Source organism: Ranitomeya variabilis, chromosome 3, assembly GCF_051348905.1.
Source record: "Ranitomeya variabilis isolate aRanVar5 chromosome 3, aRanVar5.hap1, whole genome shotgun sequence".
Taxonomy (NCBI): Eukaryota; Metazoa; Chordata; class Amphibia; order Anura; family Dendrobatidae; genus Ranitomeya; species Ranitomeya variabilis.
In genome coordinates, this window is record NC_135234.1 from 219,411,099 (window position 1) to 219,433,584 (window position 22,486).

Sequence of the window (22,486 nt, forward strand, 5' to 3'; positions counted from 1 at the left end):
GTGTGTGTGTGCGCGCGCGCGCGCTAACAGAGCAAGAAGAAATTAATGAGCTGGTTGTAATCAAAATACACCTCCCTGCCCAAGAATGTGGTCCCAGAGAATCTGCCCGGGGGCCTTAAAAAAGGTCATCAAGGGCCGTAAATTGCCCTGGGGCCTGAGGTTCCCCACCACTGCCTTAGACATATACGGAAGAGGAGTAGCTGAGACCAAGGCTCATACATGAAGGTCAGGGCACTTTGAAGACCTGAACAATATTTGTAACATACTAATTTTAGCAGATTCAAGGAGTTATTTTGTTTTTAAGTACCGTATATACTCGAGTATAAGCCGAGATTTTCAGCCCAAATTTTTGGGCTGAAAGTGCCCCTCTCGGCTCATACTCGAGTCACGGTCTGTGGCAGGGACGGCGGGTGGGGGGAGAGGGCGCTGAGGCATACTTACCTAGTCCCGGCGATCCTGACGCTCCCCCTGCCCGTCACACGGTCTCCGGGTGCCGCAGCTCTTCCCCTGTACAGCGGTCACGTGGGACCGCTCATTAGAGAAATGAATATGGACTCCACTCCCATAGGGGTGGAGCCGCCTATTCATTTCTCTAATCAGCGGTGCCAGTGACCGCTGATAGAGGAAGAGGCTGCGGCACCCGGAGACCAGCTGTCTGGGGGAAGGAGCGGGACGCCGGGAGCAGGTAAGTATCGCATATTTACCTGTCCGCGTTCCACACCCCGGGCGCCGCTCCATCTTCCCGGCGTCTCTCCGCTCTGACTGTGCAGGTCAGAGGGCGCGATGACGCATATAGTGTGCGCGCCGCCCTCTGCCTGATCAGTCAGTGCGGAGAGATGCCGGGACCGGACGCTGAGGAGCTGCAAGCAAGAGAGGTGAGTATGTGTTTTGTTTTTTTTATTGCAGCAGCAGCAGCGTTATATATGGCACAGATTTATGTGGAGCATCTGTGGGGCCAAACTGAACGCTGCAGAGAATTCCATATGGGGCAGCTTTATAATGAGCATCTATGGGGCCAAACTGAACGCTGCAGAGCATTCCATATGGGGCAGCTTTATAATGAGCATCTATGGGGCCAAACTGAACGCTGCAGAGCATTCCATATGGGGCAGCTTTATAATGAGCATCTATGGGCCAAACTGAACAGTGCAGAGCATGTAGGGCACAGCTTTATAATGAGCATCTATGGGGCCATACTGAACGGTGCAGAGCATATAGGGCACAGCTTTATAATGAGCATCTATGGGGCCAAACTGAACGGTGCAGAGCATATATGGCACCGCTTTATAATGAGCATCTATAGGGCCATAATGAACGGTGCAGAGAAATGTATATGGGGCACAGCTTTATATGGAGCATCTATGGGGCCAAACTGAATGGTGCAGAGCATATATGGCACAGCTTTATATGGAGCATCTATAGGGCCATAATGAACGGTGCAGAGAAATGTATATGGGGCACAGCTTTATATGGAGCATCTATGGGGCCATAATGAACGGTGCAGAGCATTCTATATGGCACAGCTATATATGGATAATGTATGGGGCAATAATCAATGGTATGGAGCATTATATATGGCACAGCTTTATATGGAGCATCTATGGGGCAATAATGAATGGTATGGAGCATCTATTTTTATTTTTGAAATTCACCGGTAGCTGCTGTATTTTCCACCCTAGGCTTATACTCGAGTCAATAAGTTTTCCCAGTTTTTTGTGGCAAAATTAGGGGGGTCGGCTTATGCTCGGGTCGGCTTATACTCGAGTATATACGGTAAGTTAAAAACCCCTTTTAGAACCCTTTACTGTAGTTACAATGTTAGTTTTGTAAAATGTCTAAATTCTGTTACTTTGACACGTTCATGTACTGTGTTTTTATTTTATCTTTTCAGCTATCGTTTATCAAACAGAAAAGGTTACCGAGATTGCCAAGCAGACGGAAAATGGACTAATGTGTTGCCGCAATGTGATGGTAATCTGAGTAGTTCAATTAATAGGTCTTCCTTAGACGTGTGAGGGTGTGTGTGTGTGTGTGTGTGTGTGTATGTGTATGTATGTATATATGTGTGTGTGTATATATATATATATATATATATATATATATATATTGATGCCGTTAAGAAACTGCCAGAACCTGACTAAAAATACAGGTAAATTTGTTAAAGGGCTCTTCTGGTCAGAGAAACATCAAATTGGTAGGGGTTCAATACATAGTGCTCCCACAGATCAATTGTTGTTTTCTCTGGTGGCCACTAGATGTTAACACATGTAACAGACTTGCAGAGTGCAACTCCATTAGGGTATGTGCCCACGATCGGTAATTGCTGCGGGTTTGAAGCTGCGTATTTATGTAGCTTCAAACCCGCCGTGGCCAGTAGTGACAGCATAGTGGATGGGATTTCAAGAAATCCCTTGTCCATTATGTGTCCACAGACACGGACATTTGGCACATCTTTCTAGACCGCAGCATGTCAATTTCTCCGCAAGAGAAATTTCACCAATAGAATGTATTGGGTGCGGTAAATCCGCATGGTTAAGTGAACACATGCTTTACATAGATGGCAGCGCTTTGGACGCAGTGAACATACGCTGCGTTCGGAACGCTGCTACTCCCGGATCGTGGGCACCAGGCCTTTATTGCTTATCGGTCGCTGCCGAGTGCTGCAGAACACTTACAGTTCAAAGGAATAGGTGCTTTTCTACTAAGCAGTGGCTGTTCCATAAGTTAATTTCCAGCAGCAGCTGGAGAAAATAAGAACAAATGATTGGTGGGGCACGAATACCCACACCGATCTAATACTGATGACCTATCCTATTGATAAAATATGGAAGCTAGAGTAAAAAAAGCAGAGCAGCGCTACATAGCGTAATATCGCCTTGGCATTTAAATTGGTTTAATAGATTTTCACCTTATGCTGTTGGGACAATTACCACCTTGAGGTTAAAATGTTTTTCTGGGTATCTGATCATTTAATTAAATTCAATGGAAACTTATGGGACAAAAGGTACAAAAAGATCACACTGTTCTCTTGCTTATTACAAATAAAAGCTGTACTTTTTTACGTATTTGTTCTTCAAATGACCAAGACCTGTCTTGATCTATTGAAGGAGTACATCCTCGAAACATGTATGTTTTAAGCAAGAAGTATAGCTATTAGTTATGAAAAGTGATAGAGAACAGCTTATCCTTTTCGTACATGGATGCCAACAAATTTCCAATGTATTTTCTATACTTGGGATAGTTCTCCAGTATTTATTTTTATTTATTTTACCCATATATATATAGCGCCATTAATTCCGCAATGCTTTACAGATATTATCTTCATTACTGTCCCCAATGGGGTTCACAATCTACATGTCCTATCAGCATGTCTTTGGAATGCGAGAGGATACCCACACAAACACGGGGAGAACATACAAACTCCTTGCAAATGTTGTTCTTGGTAGGATTTTAACCCAGTGCTGTAGAGCAACAGTGTTAACCACTCAGTCACTAGCTACGTAAATGTTTCAAGTGACTGTAAAATCACCTTTTTAAGGAGTTCTCAGAGAAAGTGATTAAAAATGGCTGCTGGGACATGTCTCAACTGTCGGAGAAGCAACATTGTGACCTGATGTGCTAACTCATTGATGCAGCAGGGCTGTTACAAGAGAGAAGAAAATCTTATTCTCCACTAAGTGTTCAGTCAATCAGTTACTGCATGAAGTATGTCAAAGCGCCCATTTTTATCACATTCTCAGAGAACCACTTTAAGGTGCATTTGTACTTGCCTGTAATCTGTTTCAAGTAATGCTTGTTTCCTGATTTTTGGCCACCAATCACCAGATAAACAATCAAAACACTCAAACACTGTGAAATGAATTTTAAGATTACTTAAAAATCCTCGTTCTTGACAACAAATCATCCTGTGCATTAATGATCTGATAGCTGCTACTGCGCAGGAGCGGGCGGTACCATTTTAACCCCTTCACACCGCAGCCCTTTTTTGTTTTTGCATTTCCGTTTTTCGCTCCCCTTCTTCCCAGAGCCATAACTTTTTTTTTTTCGTCTGTATGGCCATGTGAGGGCTTGTTTTTTGCGGGACGAGTGGTACTTTTGAACGACACCATTGGTTTTACCATATTGTGTACTTAAACACAGGAAAAAAATTCCAAGTGTGGTGAAATTGCAAAAAACAGTGCAATTTCACAACATTTTTTTTTTTTTTAACATGTTAAGGAAATGCTGGAACTGACCTGTCATTATGATTCTCTAGGTCATTACAAGTTCGTAGACACCAAACACATATAGGTTGTTTTTTATTTAAATGATGAAAAAAAATTCCAAAGTTTTGTTAAAAAAAAATTGCTGCATTTTCCGAGACCCGTAGCATCACCATTTTTCGTGATCTAGGGCTGGGTGAGGGCTTATTTTTTGCACGTCGAGCTGATGTTTTTAATGATACCATTTTGGTGCAGATACAATCTTTTGATTGCCTGTTGCTTTTTAACACAATGTTTCTTCGACCAAAAAACAGTAATTTTGGTGTTTTGACTTTTTTTTTTTCGCTACGTCGTTTACTGAATGGATTAATTCTTTTAAAATATTGATAGATCGGGTGATTCTGAATGCGGCAATACCAAATATGTTTTTTTTTTAATTGCGTTATTTTGAATAGTTCAAATGGGGGGTGATTTGAATTTTTTTAATTTTTTTTAATTTTTTTATTTTTTTTAATAACCTTTTCACTTGCTTCAATAGTCTCCATGGGAGACTAGATGCTGTGATAATCCAATCACCTCTACTACACACAGGCGATGATCAAGATCGCCTGTGTGTAGCAGAAATGCTCACTTGCTGTAAGCACCGACCGCTGGGTGGCGCTCATAAAAATCCGACAATGACAACCACTGGGGTCTCATGCAAGCCCCGGGTTGTCATGCCAACCCATCGGCGACCCGCGGTCATGTGACACGGGTGCTGATGGGTGGGATTAGTGTCACGCTTCCAGCGCAGTCACATTGAATGCCGCTGTCAGAGATTGACAGCAGCATTTAACGGGTTAACAGCCACGGGTGGATCGTGATTCCACCTGCTTATGTTAGGAGCACATGTCAGCTATTCAAAACAGCTGACATGTGGCGGGAAAGACGTGGGCCCACATCAAAGGGTTGGACACTACATGCGCGCCGTTCATGTGGCATGTTGTGAAGGGGTAAAAACTGATTTATGGAACTTCAGGATTACATAAAACAAATGTGTATTTAATTCACTATATATGTGATCATGCTGCATCTCTGGTGCCGGCACCTACCTGCAGAAGGGTTTCTTGTCCCAAGATAAATATAATATTCATTTTGTAAACTAGGGGCAGGTCACTGAGGGATCAGTGACCTGTCAGAAGCCATACTGGTGAATACCTAATCAGAGCACCACATGAAGACCCCCCACAGGCTGCCCCGGAGCACGAGCATATCATTAACTCAAAACTGAAAATACAGATTAAACAACAACCACAAGTCAGATTTTATCAACAAAGGTATCATTGTAATCAGTATAACGGCGCCTATCTGACACTGTCTGTAGGTTACTGAGCACAATCCTGCTGACATGTTCCCTTTAACCCCTTTCTGTCATTGGACGTACTATTCCGTCCATGTGGGGTGGGCCCTACTTCCCAAGGACGGAATAGTACGTCCAGCACGATCGGCCGCGCTCACGGGGGGAGCGCGACCGATCTCGGCCGGGTGTCAGCTGATTATCGCAGCTGACATCCGGCACTATGTGCCAGGAGCGGTCAAGGACCGCCCCCGGCACATTAACCCCCGGCACACCGCGATCAAACATGATCGCGGTGTGCCGGCGGTATAGGGAAGCATCGCGCAGGGAGGGGGCTCACTGCGGGCTTTCCTGAGACCCCCGGAGCAACGCGATGTGATCGCGTTGCTCCAAGGGTCTCCTACCTCCTTCCTCGCTGCAGGTCCCGGATCCAAGATGGCCGCGGCATCCGGATCCTGCAGGGAGGGAGGTGGCTTACCGAGTGCCCGCTCAGAGCAGGCGCTTGGTAAGACTGCAGCACTCTAAGTGAGATCGGTGATCTGACAGAGTGCTGTGCACACTGTCAAATCACCGATCTGTAATGTCCCCCCCTGGGACAAAGTAAAAAAGTTAAAAAAAAATGTCCACATGTGTAAAAAAAAATAAAAATAAAAAAAAATTCCTAAATAAATAAATAATAAAAAAAAATTATTCCCATAAATACATTTCTTTATCTAAATAAAAAAAATCAAACAATAAAAGTACACATATTTAGTATCGCCGCATCCGTAACGACCCCACCTATAAAACTATATCACTAGTTAACCCCTTCAGTGAACACCGTAAAAAAAAAAAGAGGTAAAAAACAACACTTTATTCTCATACCGCCAAACAAAAAGTGGAATAACACGTGATCAAAAAGACGGATATAAATAACCATGGTACCGCTGAAAACGTCATCTTGTCCCGCAAAAAACGAGCCACCATACACCATCAGCGAAAAAATAAAAAAGTTATAGTCCTCAGAATAAAGTGATGCCAAAATAATTATTTTTTCTATAAAATAGCTTTTATCGTATAAAAGCGCCAAAACATAAAAAAAGATATAAATGAGGTATCGCTGTAATCGTACTGACCCGAAGAATAAAACTGCTTTATCAATTTTACCAAACGCGGAACGGTATAAACGCCTCCCCCAAAAGAATTTAATGAATAGCTGGTTTTTGGTCATTCTGCCTCACAAAAATCGGAATAAAAAGCGATCAAAAAATCTCCCGTGCCCGAACATGTTACCAATAAAAACGTCAACTTGTCCCGCAAAAAACAAGACCTCACATGACTCTGTGGACTCAAATATGGATAAATTATAGCTCTCAAAATGTGGTAATGCAAAAAAATTTTTTTGCAATAAAAAGCGTCTTTCAGTGTGTGACGGCTGCCAGTCATAAAAATCCGCTAAATAACCCGCTATAAAAGTAAATCAAACCCCCCTTCATCACCCGCTTAGTTAGGGAAAAATTAAAAAAAAATTAAAAATGTATTTATTTCCATTTTCCCATTAGGGTTAGGGCTAGGGTTAGGGCTAGGGTTAGGGCTAGGGTTAGGGTTGGGGCTAGGGTTAAGGCTACATTTAGGGTTAGGGTTGGGGCTAAAGTTAGGGTTAGGGTTTGGATTACATTTACGGTTGGGAATAGGGTTGGGATTAGGGTTAGGGGTGTGTCTGGGTTAGAGGTGTGGTTAGGGTTACCGTTGAGATTAGGGTTAGAGGTGTGTTTGGATTAGGGTTTCAGTTATAATTGGGGGGTTTCCACTGTTTAGGCACATCAGGGGCTCTCCAAACGTGACATGGCGTCCGATTTCAATTCCAGCCAATTCTGCGTTGAAAAAGTAAAACAGTGCTCCTTCCCTTCCAAGCTCTCCCGTGCACCCAAACAGGGGTTTACCCCAACTTATGTGGTATCAGCGTACTCGGAACGCATTGGAGAACAACTTTTGGGGTCCAATTTCTCCTGTTACCCTTGGGAAAATACAAAACTAGGAGCTAAAAAATAATTTTTGTGGAAAAAAAAAAATAATTATTTGCATGGCTCTGCGTTATAAACTGTAGTGAAACACTTGGGGGTTCAAAGTTCTCACAACACAACTAGATAAGTTCCTTGGGGGGTCTAGTTTCCAATATTGGGTCACTTGTGGGGGGTTTCTACTGTTTAGGTACATTAGGGGCTCTGCAAAAGCAATGTGACGCCTGCAGATCAATCCATCTAAGTCTGCATTGCAAATGATGCTCCTTCCCTTCCGAGCTCTGCCCTGCGCTCAAACGGTGGTTCCCCCCAGATATCAGGTATCCGCGTACTCTGGACAAATTGGACAACAATATATAGGGTCCAATTTCTCCTGTTACCCTTGGAAAAATACAAAACTGGGGGCTAAAAAATAATTTTTGTGGAAAAAAAAATATTTTTTATTTGCACGGCTCTGCGTTATATACTGTAGTGAAACACTTGGGGGTTCAAAGCTCTCACAACACATCTAGATGTGTTCCTTAGGGGGTCTACTTTCCAAAATGGTGTCACTTGTGTTTTTTTTTTACTGTTTAGGTACATTAGGAGCTCTGCAAACGCAATGTGACGCGTGCAGACCATTCCATCTAAGTCTGCATTCCAAATGGCGCTCCATTCCTTCCGAGCCCTCCCATGCGCCCAAACGGTGCTTCCCCCCCACATATGGGGTATCAGCGTACTCAGGACAAATTGGACAACAACTTTTGGGGTCCAATTTCTCCTGTTACCCTTGGGAAAATACAAAACTGGGCGCTAAAGAATAATTTTTGTGGGAAAAAATTTTTGTTTTATTTTTACAGCTCTGCATTATAAGCTTCTGTGAAGTACTTGGTGGGTCAAAGTGCTCACCACACCTCTAGATAAGTTCCTTAGGGGGTCTACTTTCCAAAATGGTGTCACTTGTGGGGATTTAATGTTTAGGCACATCAGGGGCTCTCCAAACGCAACATGGCGTCCTGTTATGATCCCAGTGGCTGAGGATCACTAGAAATACTAGCTAAGTTACTGAACATAGAATAAGCTCTAGGGAGGTGGTAACTGGACTGACCGCAATCCTGATCCTATCCAAACACACTAAAGGTAGCCGGTGAACGTGCCTAAAATCCTGGACGTCTCGACGCAGCCTGAGAAACTAACTACCCCTAGAGAGAAAGCAAGACCTCACTTGCCTCAGAGAAATAACCCCAAAGATATAGGAAGCCCCCAAGAAATAATAACGGTGAGGTAAGGGGAAAACACATACGTAGAATGAAAACAGATTTAGCAAATGAGGCCCGCTAATACTAGATAGCAGAAGACAGATAGTGAACTGTGCGGTCAGCAGAAAACCCTAAAAAATATCCACGCTGAGAATTCAAGAACCCCCACACCAACTAACGGTGTGGGGGGAGAAACTCAGCCCCCTAGAGCTACCAGCAAGCAAGGAAATCACATATTCGCAAGTTGGACAAGGAACATATAGAATACTGATGATCAAAAAATGAACAAACGGAAACTTAGCTTCTCTTGAAGAGACTGGAAGCAAGGTAGTCAGAAGGAATCAGAATAGCACTGAATACATTGACAGCAGGCATAGACTGAGAGTCCAAGTGAGCTTAAATAGAAAACCAGCCCACAGATAACGAGACAGCTGATGCCAGTCACAAACCTGCAGAAAGACAGCACTCACACAGTACCACTTGTGACCACAAGAGGGAGCCCAGAAATAGAGTTCACAACAGCGTCCCATCTCAATTCCTGTCAATTTTGCAGTGAAAAGTCAAACGGCGCTCCTTCCCTTCCGAGCTCTCCCATGCGCCCAAACAGTGGTTTACCCCCACATATGGGGTATCAGCGTACTCAGGACAAATTGTACAACAACTTTTGGGGTCCAATTTCTTATCTTACCCTTTGGAAAATAAAAAATTGGGGGTGAAAAGATCATTTTTGTGAAAAAATATGATTTTGTATTTTTACGGTTCTGCATTATAAACTTCTGTGAAGCACTTGGTGGGTCAAAGTGCTCACCACACATCTAGATAAGTTCCTTAGGGGGTCTACTTTCCAAAATGGTGTCACTTGTGGGGGGTTTCAATGTTTAGGCACATCAGTGGCTCTCCAAACGCAACATGGCGTCCCATCTCAATTCCAGTCAATTTTGCATTGAAAAGTCAAATGGCGCTCCTTCGCTTCCGAGCTCTGTCATGCGCCCAAACAGTGGTTTACCCCCACATATGGGGTATCGGCGTACTCAGGACAAATTGTATAACATCTTTTGGGGTCCATTTTCTCCTGTTACCCTTGGTAAAATAAAACAAATTGGAGCTGAAGTAAATTTTGTGTGAAAAAAAGTTAAATGTTCATTTTTATTTAAACATTCCAAAAATTCCTGTGAAACACCTGAAGGGTTAATAAACTTTTTGAATGTAGTTTTGAGCACCTTGAGGGGTGCAGTTTTTAGAATGGTGTCACACTTGGGTATTTTCTATCATATAGACCCCTCAAAATGACTTCAAATGAGATGTGGTCCCTAAAAAAAAAATGGTGTTGTAAAAATGAGAAATTGCTGGTCAACTTTTAACCCTTATAACTCCCTAACAAAAAAAAATTTTGGTTCCAAAATGGTGCTGATGTAAAGTAGACATGTGGGAAATGCTACTTATTAAGTATTTTGTGTGACATATCACTGTGATTTAATTGCATAAAAATTCAAATTTGGAAAATTGTGAAATTTTCAAAATTTTCGCCAAATTTCCATTTTTTTCACAAATAAACGCAGGTAATATCAAAGAAATTTTACCACTATCATGAAGCACAATATGTCTCGAGAAAACAGTGTCCGAATCACCAGGATCCGTTTAAGCATTCCAGAGTTATAACCTCATAAAGGGACAGTGGTCAGAATTGTAAAAATTGGCCCGGTCCATAACGTGCAAACCACCCTTGGGGGTGAAGGGGTTAAGGATGTGGGGATGCATATGAGTTGACATCCTCCATTTTATTATCCAAAACAGAAATCCAATGCAAAGGACAACACTTTTAAGTAAGCCCCCTCCTTGTAAGTGAATAATTACCCATAGATATCAGTGGCTGCTGGTCTTTTGCTCCTTTTCCCTAAAATGTTGATAAAACCTCACTGTAAAAATGCAAAACTAAAGTAGCTAATATTTTAACAGATTAATTTTTGTTTCCATAACAGTCCGCAAAAAACGCTTACAACCAGCTCTATGTTCTTGAGAGCACAAAGAGATTGATTTGCATGTTAGATTTTTTTATATAATTACTGTAAAGGTAATCTGTGGCAGGTATACAAAGCTGACCCTCAGATTTTTGCCACAGACTTACAGTTTGAACTGCTGCAGGTCTTCATGCAGTTTACTCCCACATGGATTTAATGGGGCTTTCCAGCCTATGGTGGCCTACTCTGGTTTTGCCATGGAAGCAATGAAGAAACAACTTCAGTGTGTCCATATGAATGACAGTGTGGATTTCCCATGAACAACAAAATGGAAAATGCTTGTGTGAAAATTCCACTGCATATACAAATCTTTGCAGGAAAGGCAATTTATAAATCTTGCATCCTATTTTCCAATAAATATCTGTTAATTCAAGAAATTCACAATGACATTTTTTCCAGTAGTTTGTGGTGTAGCATGTTAAAACAGCCTCAATTTTAGCAGAACATCCACTCACCCATCATCTTTCATATGCAGACAGGGGGCATGTGGTGATAGTATTCACTGCTACCGGTTTAACAGGGAATGTTCTTGTGTTTCATGGTGATAGCACCTACTTCTTTGTCCTTACAAAGACCATTTTATTTCATTGTTTCCAGCTGCTATCTGCCCAGCACCAGATAAGCCAACTGATGGCATGTATGACCCGGAGAAGGATGAATACACTTACTTAGATGCGGTGACATTTAAATGCAGTAAAGGCTTACATGTTATTGGAACGTCCTCTGCATCGTGCACTAGTAACGGAACATGGAGTGATAGCTCCCCAACTTGTAAAGGTCAGAATTCTGTTTTTCTCTTATTTGTTCCTTGTTATGAAACAGAGAATATATAGATTTTAAGAATTAGAAGACAAATAATAGATGTGGCTAATTGACTATTTCCTGCCACAGCCACTTTTGAGGTTCATGACCAGGCCAGACTTTTCAAATTTGACACTTTTCATTTTGTGTATTATTTTTTTTAAATTTATTATCTTTTGTTAGTGGTGAATTTAGATTGAAACCATTTTTCTTTATGAAAATATTTAAAATTTACTAAAAATATATATATTTTTTAAATATGCAGTTTTCACACATCACATTTTTTTATGCCGCAAAACAGAAATTAAACCACACAAATGTTTCTAGAAGGCTTAAAAATATAGCAATTTTTAATTTTCAGATATATATGTATATGTTTATTACAATCACAGAGTCACTAGAAACATTTTAACTTGTCATCTTTCTGTCCAAATTATTTTTGTAAATTGTATGTATCACAGAGCTAAAAACAGCTACTTAGACTGGCATTGGCTTTTAAAAATTTGTATTTATTTTTTCATTTGTTTCACACTTGATGGCACTATACCGTAATAAAAGACCTTTGGTGAGCATTGCAACATTTAAATACATTTTTCTATTGCTGATTTCCGCTCTGACTAGGGCTGTTGTTCTTAGTACCTGGTATTTCCTGCTCTCATCTGGCGATCATTTGTGACCTGGTAATAAATTTCTTGCAGCTGCATATTCTGTAATGGCTTTTTAGAATTTCACATATAAATTCTATGGGCTGCCCATCCAATTGTATGAAAGAACTTATAAGTACTCTTTTATTACATGCAATTATATACATACATGCGCGAAAGCTTAACGTCAAATGAATCCTAATTACAGGTTATTTTTGATCAATCCACCGTGAACTGGTTTTGAGGCAAAGTTAATAAAGTTTGCAGGTCCCGGTGAATTCTGCAGTGAGCTCTGGAGTATGGAATGCCTCATATGTGCTGTTTGTGAAGGAGATTAAACAACATCTGAATGTCCTGGTCATCATAGCTAGTTGTAGGTGCGAGCATCTCATGTGTGGCTGTTCTTTGGCACTCTGCAGGCTCTACAGGACAAAAAATACCCATGGATGTTCCAGCTTCAATAGTCTAGAAACCAAATCTCTTCATCACATGAAGTGACATTACCTGCTCATTTGGGAAAACAAGCCAGACTGCAATAAAGCATAGCTAAGACACAGAAGTGATTGATGACAATGATGGTAATGATGACACTGACCAGGTAGTACTTGGGGATGCACAGCCTGGCTAACACACTGAAGCTGATGCTTCTTTGTCTTGCAAGATCTATTTGAATGAAATGACAGCCAATAGGTATCCCAAAATATTTATGCTCCTGGGTTAAAGCACCACTCCAGCATTTTTTAAATTTTTTTAATTTTACCGCTAGTATCATACCAAGCCGCCGTCTTCTTCTCTTATTGGCACCACTCTGGTCGGTCTTCTGCTAGATGTAACCTGCTGGATCGCTCCATTGTTTACTGGTTGAGTCGGAAGTCACATCTCCATGTAATATGCTAAAAAAGAGAATGGAAAACTTATGGAGGAAGTTGAAGCTCCAAGTTGCCAAGCGACAGCCTCAAAATCTTAATGATTTTAGAGATGATCTGCAAAGAGCAGTGGACCAAAATTCCTCCTGACATGTGTGCAAACCTCATCATCAACTACAAAAAATGTCTGACTGCCAACAAGAGTTTTGTCACCAAGTATTAAGTCTTGTTTGCCAGAGGGATCAAATACTTATTTCTCACTGCAAAATGCAAATAAATTTATATCATTTATACAATGTGATTTTCTGGATGTTATTTTTTATATTCTATCAATGCTAAAATTAACCTACCCTTAAAATTATAGACTGTTCATGTCTTTGTCAGTGGGCAAACTTACAAAATCAGCAAGAGATCAAATAATAATTTCCCCCAATGTGTATATATACCAGAAGATGAGGTTCTTAGTAGTGATGTAGTAGTAGTGATGAGCAAGTGTACTCGTTGCTCGGGTGACCTCCGAGTATTTATGACTGCCCGGAGATTGTTTTCCTCAGCTGAATGATTTACAGCTATTAGCTAGCTTGATTACATGTGGGGATTCCCTAGCAACCAGGCAACCCCCACATGTACTCAGCCTGGCCAGTAGCTGTAAATCATTCAGCTGCCGTGATGAAAACTAAATCTCCGAGCAGTCTTAAATACTCGGAGGTCATCTGAGCGTGCTCTGGAAAACCCAAGCAACGAGTACCCTCGCTCATCACTAGTTCTTAGTTTAACATTCTGATCAGATGGTATGAAGCCCACTGCCACGTCACGGCGAACCTCTCAGTGGGTCCTAACTTTTAATGCCTTTAAAGGAGTGGCGTCGTTTGCTAACCACCATCATAGCGACATTGCACCAGCACAGTGGGCGGCCTGGTGCCTCACAGCGCCCATTCTGCAAGATTGAAGTCTCCATGACTCCAGACCGCACCTCCACACAAGCAGAGAACTACAGCAACAATGGCCGCCATACCGCACCACCACCAAATGAAAGGAGCATTGTGACTCGCCTTCCGCAATTTCTCAAATAAGAGCTAAAATAGATTGGACCCCCTTTGCAGTCATCAACTAATTAAAATGACCTATGCACATCCAAAAAAAAAGGACAGGTCATGCAATATGCTAAAGAAGAGAATGGACAGCATCTCCAAAAATCATACATTGATCTAATGCCACTAGGCAAAAATATATATATCTGAACATGAGGTTCTTAGTTTAACAGTCTGATCAGACTGTATGAAGCCCACTGCCATCTCAATGTAAGTCAATGAGAGGCAGAATGAGGCTCATAGACTTACACTGAGAGCTTGCGACCATTACCTCAGACTACTGGTCAGTTAAAGGGAACCTGTCACCTGAATTTGGCGGGACAGGTTTGCGGTCATATGGGCGGGGTTTTCGGGTGTTTGATTCACCCTTTCCTTGCACGCTGGCCGCAATATTGGATTGAAGTTCATGCTGTGTCCTCCGTAGTACATGCCTGCACAAGGCAATCTTCCCTTGTGCAGGCATGTACTACGAAGGAGACAGCATGAACTTCAATCCAATATTGCGGCCAGCGTGCAAGGAAAGGGTGAATCAAACACCCGAAAACCCCGCCCATATGACCGCAAACCTGTCCCGCCAAATTCAGGTGACAGGTTCCCTTTAAGAGTTGTAGTCACAAGATGGCCGGGGAAGGATCAGAGCAGCGCCCGGAGAAGCTGAAGACAGCCGACAAGTATATTACTAGGGGGAGAGAACATCATCAATGTTGGCACTCCAGTGCTAAAATAATAATAAAAAACACCCCTGGGGTGGTGCTTTAAATATTCACTAAGTACTTTGAATTAGTTATACACTTGCATGACTATATGTGAATTTACATATCTTGCTGAAGTTAAAAGAAAAAATATATTATCAATATATAGTGAATCTGGATTTGAGTTTTGACCTATAAGATGTTATGTTTTACACTACAAGAGCATTGTGATAATACAGGAGGAGTCTGCATTTTTTCTCAATAGTGTGGGGCCAAATTTTTTTTCTGGTAAATTCTAGCATTTGACCACATAAACCAGGCAACATAAATATTTTACTATACCTTTTTCTGTGACAATATATGGCAATATGCCACAAGTGTCACTAGTCTTGGTATTACCAGGATTTACAGCTATGTGTTTTTTTCTACTGTTGGTTAACACGGAAATGTCATTTGACAGTGAAATGAAAATGCCAAATTATGTAGTGAAATTTTTACTTACACCTATAGCATAAGGACATTGTTTTACACCCACATATAGCAAAACGAGCTTAATCCTTATCTACTTTCTTATCATTTTACAGTACTCTTGAGGAAGTGCTCTTACATTCCCTGTACATTAACAAGTTTGTCTAGAATGATCTGTAGGTCTACACATTTCTCTCGGGTGTTGATTCTTTTCTTATATGTACCAATGCCTCTAGGGTTTGGTGCCTTGAGTTTACTTTTTTCATGCAGCTAAAAGTGCCAGCATCCTTTGATGAACTCGTGTTTCTGTGTGTAATTGCGAGCTATATATTAAAGAAAGTGCCATGAAAAAAAACAGGAATGATGGAGTGCTATCACATAGGACATATGCAGTATATTCAAAAATTAATAAATGTTTCATCAGAAGAGCATACAATGCGTTTTGAAAAATTACCTGGTTTCTTCAACACTTATCTGGTTTTACCTACAGGGGTTTTTGTTTAGAGACCAGCTTTTATTATATTGAAAACACTGAATAATAACCCTTTCCGCCAAAAGACGTATTCACGTTCCAAAAAGGGTTTTTTACGAGTGTAGGGGGAAGCTATTATATAGCCAACATCTGTCTCTTAACCGCCAAGGCTAACAACAAGTTCCAGCCATGGATGTTAACCATGTATATGCTGCTGTCCATCTCTGACATCGGCATGCACAGCGGCGCCCACACTCCAACCTCCTCGTGATGTCAACTGGGGGACCGATGGCTTACTGTCTGTGCCTGTTGACTCCTGTCGCTATTATCTTGGTCTTCCTGTGAAACTCAGCGTAGGCTGAGCTCCATAGGAGAGTGAGATTTTCATTACATATTGCCATACTGTGGTATTGCAGTATGTAATACGAGTGATCAAACTATTGGAGGTTCAAGCCTACTTAGCAGACTAAAAAGTAATGTAAAAAAAATAAAAGCTAAATGCTTTTAAAAATATAAAAATCCAAAAATATAAAGTTTTTTTTTTTTTTTTTTTTTTTTTTAATCAAAACAGCGTAAAAACCATTCTACCCAATCAGGATGGTTCCTAACTCTAGTAACTCAAGACTCCCAATATATGGTGGCAGAAAACGATCTGGACCTGATTGTGTTTATTACCTGCATGTGGAAAGCTAAATGAACAAGGAGCACAGCCCAAAGGGTATATTTTCATATGTTTTTGAAACTTTTTTTTCTTTCCCCCTTTTTTTCTTTCTAGCTGTTAGTTGTCCAGATCCAGCTCCAGTGCAAAATGGGATACGAGTGTCAGGGTTTGTTGGCCCATATACATTGAATTCTGCTGTGAGATACGAGTGTCAAGATAACTTTGTCATGAAAGGTTCCAGTTCAATCACCTGCACTGTTGACAGTCAATGGTCACATGAAATTCCCAAATGTCTGAGTGAGTATACTTTATTACTGGTAGTATACATATGTGCAGCTTGCACTGGGGTCCAGGCGGTAAGGGAATTCACTCTTCCACTTTAAAGAGAATATGTCACCAATCTGAGAGCCGCATAATGTAGGTGCAATGATCCTGAAGCCAGTGATGTGTAATTTATGTGGTATATATAAACAGGTATCTAGCATCCACCCAAAAAAGCAGTTAAAAGCAAAGGGAAACACCTATCCTACACGTTTCAAGTATTAAAAGCTTAGTCCCAGGTTACTAGGAGCTTGTAATGCTTGAAATATGTAAGACAAGTGTTTCCATTTTATTTTAACTTCTATTTTAGAACATACAAATAAATAATGATTTTAAGAAAATAAGAGTTTTTTGGCAGATGGTGTATACCTGTTTGTATATACTGAATCTCTTCACCTGAGAACCGGACCTAGGATCCTTTTTATACACCGCTACCTGTTGAATTGTTGTTACTTGTATACTTGTAAGTTACTTGGTGATTGCTGTAGTTTTGATAACCTCCTGCTGATAAAACAGTGATTTTTCATTGGAACACTAGAAAACCAGCTGCCGTGTCTGCCCCTACCACTGATTGTATATGGACAGAAATCTGCCAATCAGTGGCGTGAGCGGGGTTATACAGAGCTCAACATTCAGGGAACTGCTAGATCTGCAGCAGATAAAACAGTGATTGTATCAAAATAACAGCAAGAAGCTCAGTAAGTCACATGTCACTGGACTTAGACTTTGTCTCTAGATGTATCAAGCTGCTCTTAGGTGGGGTAGCAAATACCTGGTAACAGAATCCCTTTAAATGAAGCGTCCTCTGTTGGGTTACTGAAAGGGTAAAGTGTATGAAATCCGTACACAGACAATGCCCAAAGCAAATTGAATTCATGTTTGTAGCATTGTCTGCTTAGTGTTTCTTATGTTGCTGAACATAAGACGAGCAGAAGTTTTTGGAAAACCGTTCCAGCATCTCATGTATCGGGGTAAATACTGTCCTTTGATTATCCTGGACAAACCTCACATGGGCTAATATTGTTTAAAATGTAGTAATTTATATTTGGTTAAGTTGCGTGTTAATCATGATGTTAGGAAATTTGTCTATCCATTTACTCTCACCAGGCTTTTATATCTTTAATATGTGTTTAGTAGGCGAAAGGTTGGACCCAACCTCACATAACTGGCATGGAAGCTAAAACTAGTTAGCTACATTTACGCCTCCGCATTCTGCGCTTGTATATGAAGTCTGTAAGAGGGCTACATATTTCTTGTTAACAGGAGCAGATCCAACTGGAGGATGGCAGGGACACCTTTTCTCTTAGGCTACTTTCACACATCAGGTTTTTTGCATCAGGCACAATCCGGCGAATGTTGGAAAAACCGGATCCAGCGCAGATTGTGAAAAACTGATGCGACAGATCCGTTTTTTCGACGGATCCGACTAACATATCTAGATTATTGGATTAAAAAAAATTTGGAGCATGCTCAGTTTAAAAAACCGGAATCCGTCATTTTCCGGATCTGGCACCTTCTGGCTCCCATAGGCTTCCATTCTAGCAAACAGCCGGAAGCGCCGGATCTGGCACTTCCGGCTTTTTCACCGGAGACAGAAAACGTTGCTATGGACGTTTTTTCCAGAAATCGGAAACGGCAGATTTGCCAGATCCCGTGAAAACCGGACGAAACGCAATGTCATCCAGCGCTATCCGGCACTAATGCAATTCTATAGGAAAAAAACTGATCCGGCGGCAACATTCGCCGGATCCGTTTTTTTTAAATTTAGCCGGATTTAGACTGACAGCGAAAACCTGATGTGTGAACGTAGCCTTAGTAAGGTTTTCCTGCGTTTCTCTGGCAGAAAAAAAGACCCTATGTTCCAGTACTTGAACTTGTTAATATCATTGGTAATTCTTTGATATGGTATAATACTGTAAATGGCAGAATTAGATTTGTAATATAGAATTAATGTGTCTAACAGGATTCTTTTGTAATTAAATAATGCATCTGTATTGAGTTAAGTGCTACAACAACAGTCGGCATTCATTGCAAGAAATGCATATTCTCATGCAAGTAGAGCCTTGTGGTTGGCATGATTTTTGTTTATCTTTGTTGGTAACAATAAAGCTATTTATTAAGCTAATGCCTTCAGTCTGCATTCACATGGCAGTCATATCGTTTGTGCGTCAGTTTTGCAAAAAAAAAACATCTTTTAACCCTTACTGTTGCACTTTTCAGTAAAATGTTAGCTCATTTGCACATTTAAGTATGCAGCCATACTTGTAAAACATTGTATAATATTGAATAAAGCTAATGTAAGCCTAGACCATTGTAATTTGTAAAGTTCTGGTAGGTTTTTGCCCGTCATCTAATACTTCTGAATATATGTGTGTGTGTGTGTGTGTATGTATGTATGTGTATATATATATATATATTCACTCATGTTGTTATACTAATTGTAATATTAATAGTCCTTTTTTTATAGCTAAATTGCAACTTATTTCTTAGCTGTTTGTGCTACTCCTCGCAATTATACTTTTGCGGAGCCTGAGGAAAGCTTTACCATCTACTTTGATAAAACCACTGTGTTGTACAAATGCAAACCAGGATACATAAGGGATCCTGAAGTTCATCAAAATCAAATCACTTGCTCAGGAAGAAGCTGGTCTGAGCTTGCTATTATTTGTTCACGTAAGTAACTTTTATTACACATAAACCAAACACGAGTTTGGGAAGGCTGACGTGTGCAATATAGTTCTAAGATGAAAAATTGAATCTTGTTTGCAGCCATTTCTTGTGGTCATCCCGGGAAAGTAAATAATGCAAGCGAGATAGGATCAGAATTCACCTTTGGACACAGAGTAGACTATATATGTCAGGAAGGGTAAGTTATATTTTACTGGCACCCATGCATGTATAAGTGGCTGCTATTGCACGTCTTAAGCTACTCTTAAACTCTGTTGAAAGTTGTATGTTGTTAATATTACATAAATATTTAGGTGATATTTATTCATATAAATGTTAAATAATATATATTGTTACCAGTCATGAAATTTGGACATTGCACTGTATTTGGGCAACTATTTGTCAGTATGTAATTTGAGGAACAATGTAAATTCTTATCATGCTCTTGCTTTAGACACATCTGGAAGTCATTTCTGGACTTTTTTATTTATTTATACATACAGATAACATGAATACCTTGCAAGCTACACCCCTAACGGTGTAAAGGTACCTTCACACGAAACGACTTTGTAACGATATCGCTAGCGATCCGTGACGTTGCAGCGTCCTGGCTAGCGATATCGTTTAGTTTGACACGCAGCAGCGATCAGGATCCTGCTGTGATGTCGCTGGTCGCTGAATAAAGTTCAGAACTTTATTTGGTCATCCGATCGCCGTGTATCGTTGTGTTTGACAGCAAAAGCAACGATACCAGCGATATTTTACACTGGTAACCAGGGTAAACATCGGGTTACTAAGCGCAGGGCCGCGCTTAGTAACCCGATGTTTACCCTGGTTACCAGTGTAAAATGTAAAAAAAACAAACAGTACATACTTACATTCGCATCCCCCGCCGTCTGCTTCCCACACTGACTGAGTGCCGCAAAGTGAAAGTGAAAGCACAGCACAGCGGTGACGTCACCGCTGTGCCCTGCTACTGCCGGCGCTCAGTCAGTCAGTCAGTGCAGGAAGCGGACGCCGGGGGACGCGAATGTAAGTATGTGCTGTTTGGTTTTTTTACATTTTACGCTGGTAACCAGGGTAAACATCGGGGTTACTAAGCGCGGCCCTGCGCTTAGCAACCCGATGTTTACCCTGGTTACCCGGGGACCTCGGCATCGTTGGTCGCTGGAGAGCGGTCAGTGTGACAGCTCTCCAGCGATCAAACAGCGACGCTGCAGCGATCGGCATCGTTGTCGCTATCGCTGCAGCGTCGTTTCGTGTGAAGGTACCTTAAGAGTTCCTCTTGTGCAATACAGTTTTGTACACGAACTGCCTATCTAAATCTTGTATCAGCCACTGTACAGTAGTGACCAAACTTTTTGAGACTGATACAAATTAGTTTTGACAGCTTGCTGCTTCACTGTTTTTCGATCTTTTAGTCAGATGTTTCTATGGTTAGTGAAGTACAATTCTAAGCATTTCATACAATTTTACACTTGTATTCATCAAGTTTATCCAAAGGCTCAATATTACAGTGTTGACCCTTATTTTTCCATGCCTTCTGTAGTAAATTATAGAAAACTATCATTTGCACTGAGATGCTGGATATCCTTTTCTGTGCCGAATCCTGACTGATGGGAACACATTCTTGCCTAATCAGTGCTTGGAATTTAACGCAATTTCTGTGTTTTTGTTTGACCACTCACTTTTTTAGGTTTTACCCCAAGTCTTAATTCCATTGAGAACTTTCAATATTGAAATCCTTTTGCCTTATGACATGGGGTTTTATTATGCTGGTAAAAGCATTGTTCATCCCCAAATTAATCCTGGATCATTCTGAGAAGTAGCTCTTGTAGGATGTTCAGATGTCATTCTTTTTTCATTGAAATATTATTAAGGCAAAATTGTGAATGAGACTTCTCCCTTGGGTAATATAAAGATCCAAAACCACTAAAGCACTGACTTTTTGTAAAAACCAACATTCGTGTCAGTCTACAAATCTTTAGCCACAACTATATCTCCAGTTAGTGGAGAGAAAATCTGACGTGTTAGGATTACTATTCAGCCTTAGGCTAGGGTCACAGGACCATTTTTCTCTCATCTGATAAAATCAGCCCAATTATGCTGATCAGATTGTGATCCGATTTTCTCGGATGTTTGGAATAAAAACAAATGCTCCATCTTCTACATTTTGTCAGTCTGTGAAAATCATACTGCACTCAGATGTCACCCAAGCGTGGTCCGATTTTTTTTTTTTTTTTCCACGGACCCATAGACATGAACGGCCAAGTGCAATCTAATAATCGGATGCAATTTGAGCATGCTACAATTTTATTTTTTTTCCTCTGACCTTTTGTTCTTAGGAAAAAATTGTACAAGTGCACTGCCCCATAGAATAACATGGGGACAAATGCTATGTGTCAAAACAGTGTTTGATTTTTACGACCATCTGCAGGAGCCTTTACTGTGATGTTCCTTTAATCACGTGAAGCTTTGCTGCAGACACCTTTTTCTGGCTGTGGATGACTTGTAAGCTTACAAAAGCAGCTGTCTCAGGAGCTATACAGTCAGCAGAAGTGTGCAGTACACTTGTCTATGGTGCCGGATTTCAGAAAGGAGGCTGACCAGCTACATTGCAGATAAATCTAATTTATAATTGACTATTTAAGATGTCACATACTCGCATAACAATATAATTTTTCATTTGTAACTGGAGATGCAGTTTAATTATGGGATCTGAAACACTTGATTACGAAGAGTAAGGTTACACTCTTAGTAATCAAGTTATTAGTTTATGCGTATACAATTGTCCAAGTGGGCAGAAAAATGTTAACTTTCTTACACCATAGACTGCCCTGTTTTCTTTTAACAGGCCATATTAGGGTGATAGGTTCCATTTAAAATCCACCTAAATGAAGGTGTTATTAAATTAAGACCGAATTATTGAAATGAAGCACAAAGTTGAAAAACCATTTAATGGAGTAGTCAGATGTCATGTAAATGGCTGTATAACTGATGTATGTAGTA

At 40.7% G+C, this 22,486-nt stretch overlaps 1 protein-coding gene across 4 annotated transcripts in view; it reads left to right on the plus strand.

The window, feature by feature from the left end:
- LOC143815682 (complement decay-accelerating factor-like) overlaps positions 1 to 22,486 on the plus strand; it is a 166,914-nt gene that overhangs the window by 87,538 nt on the left and 56,890 nt on the right. For 3 of the 4 annotated variants that reach the window (XR_013223779.1, XM_077295193.1, XM_077295194.1), the window contains exons 6-10: positions 1,892 to 1,971; positions 11,392 to 11,571; positions 16,604 to 16,786; positions 19,301 to 19,483; positions 19,580 to 19,676. Coding sequence is in view for 3 of the 4 variants with exons in the window: in XM_077295193.1 (XP_077151308.1) it covers positions 1,892 to 1,971; positions 11,392 to 11,571; positions 16,604 to 16,786; positions 19,301 to 19,483; positions 19,580 to 19,676 (723 nt within the window). In the remaining variant the exon portion in view is untranslated. The remainder of the gene's footprint in view (positions 1 to 1,891; positions 1,972 to 11,391; positions 11,572 to 16,603; positions 16,787 to 19,300; positions 19,484 to 19,579; positions 19,677 to 22,486) is intronic. The other variant, XM_077295195.1, reaches the window with a different exon arrangement.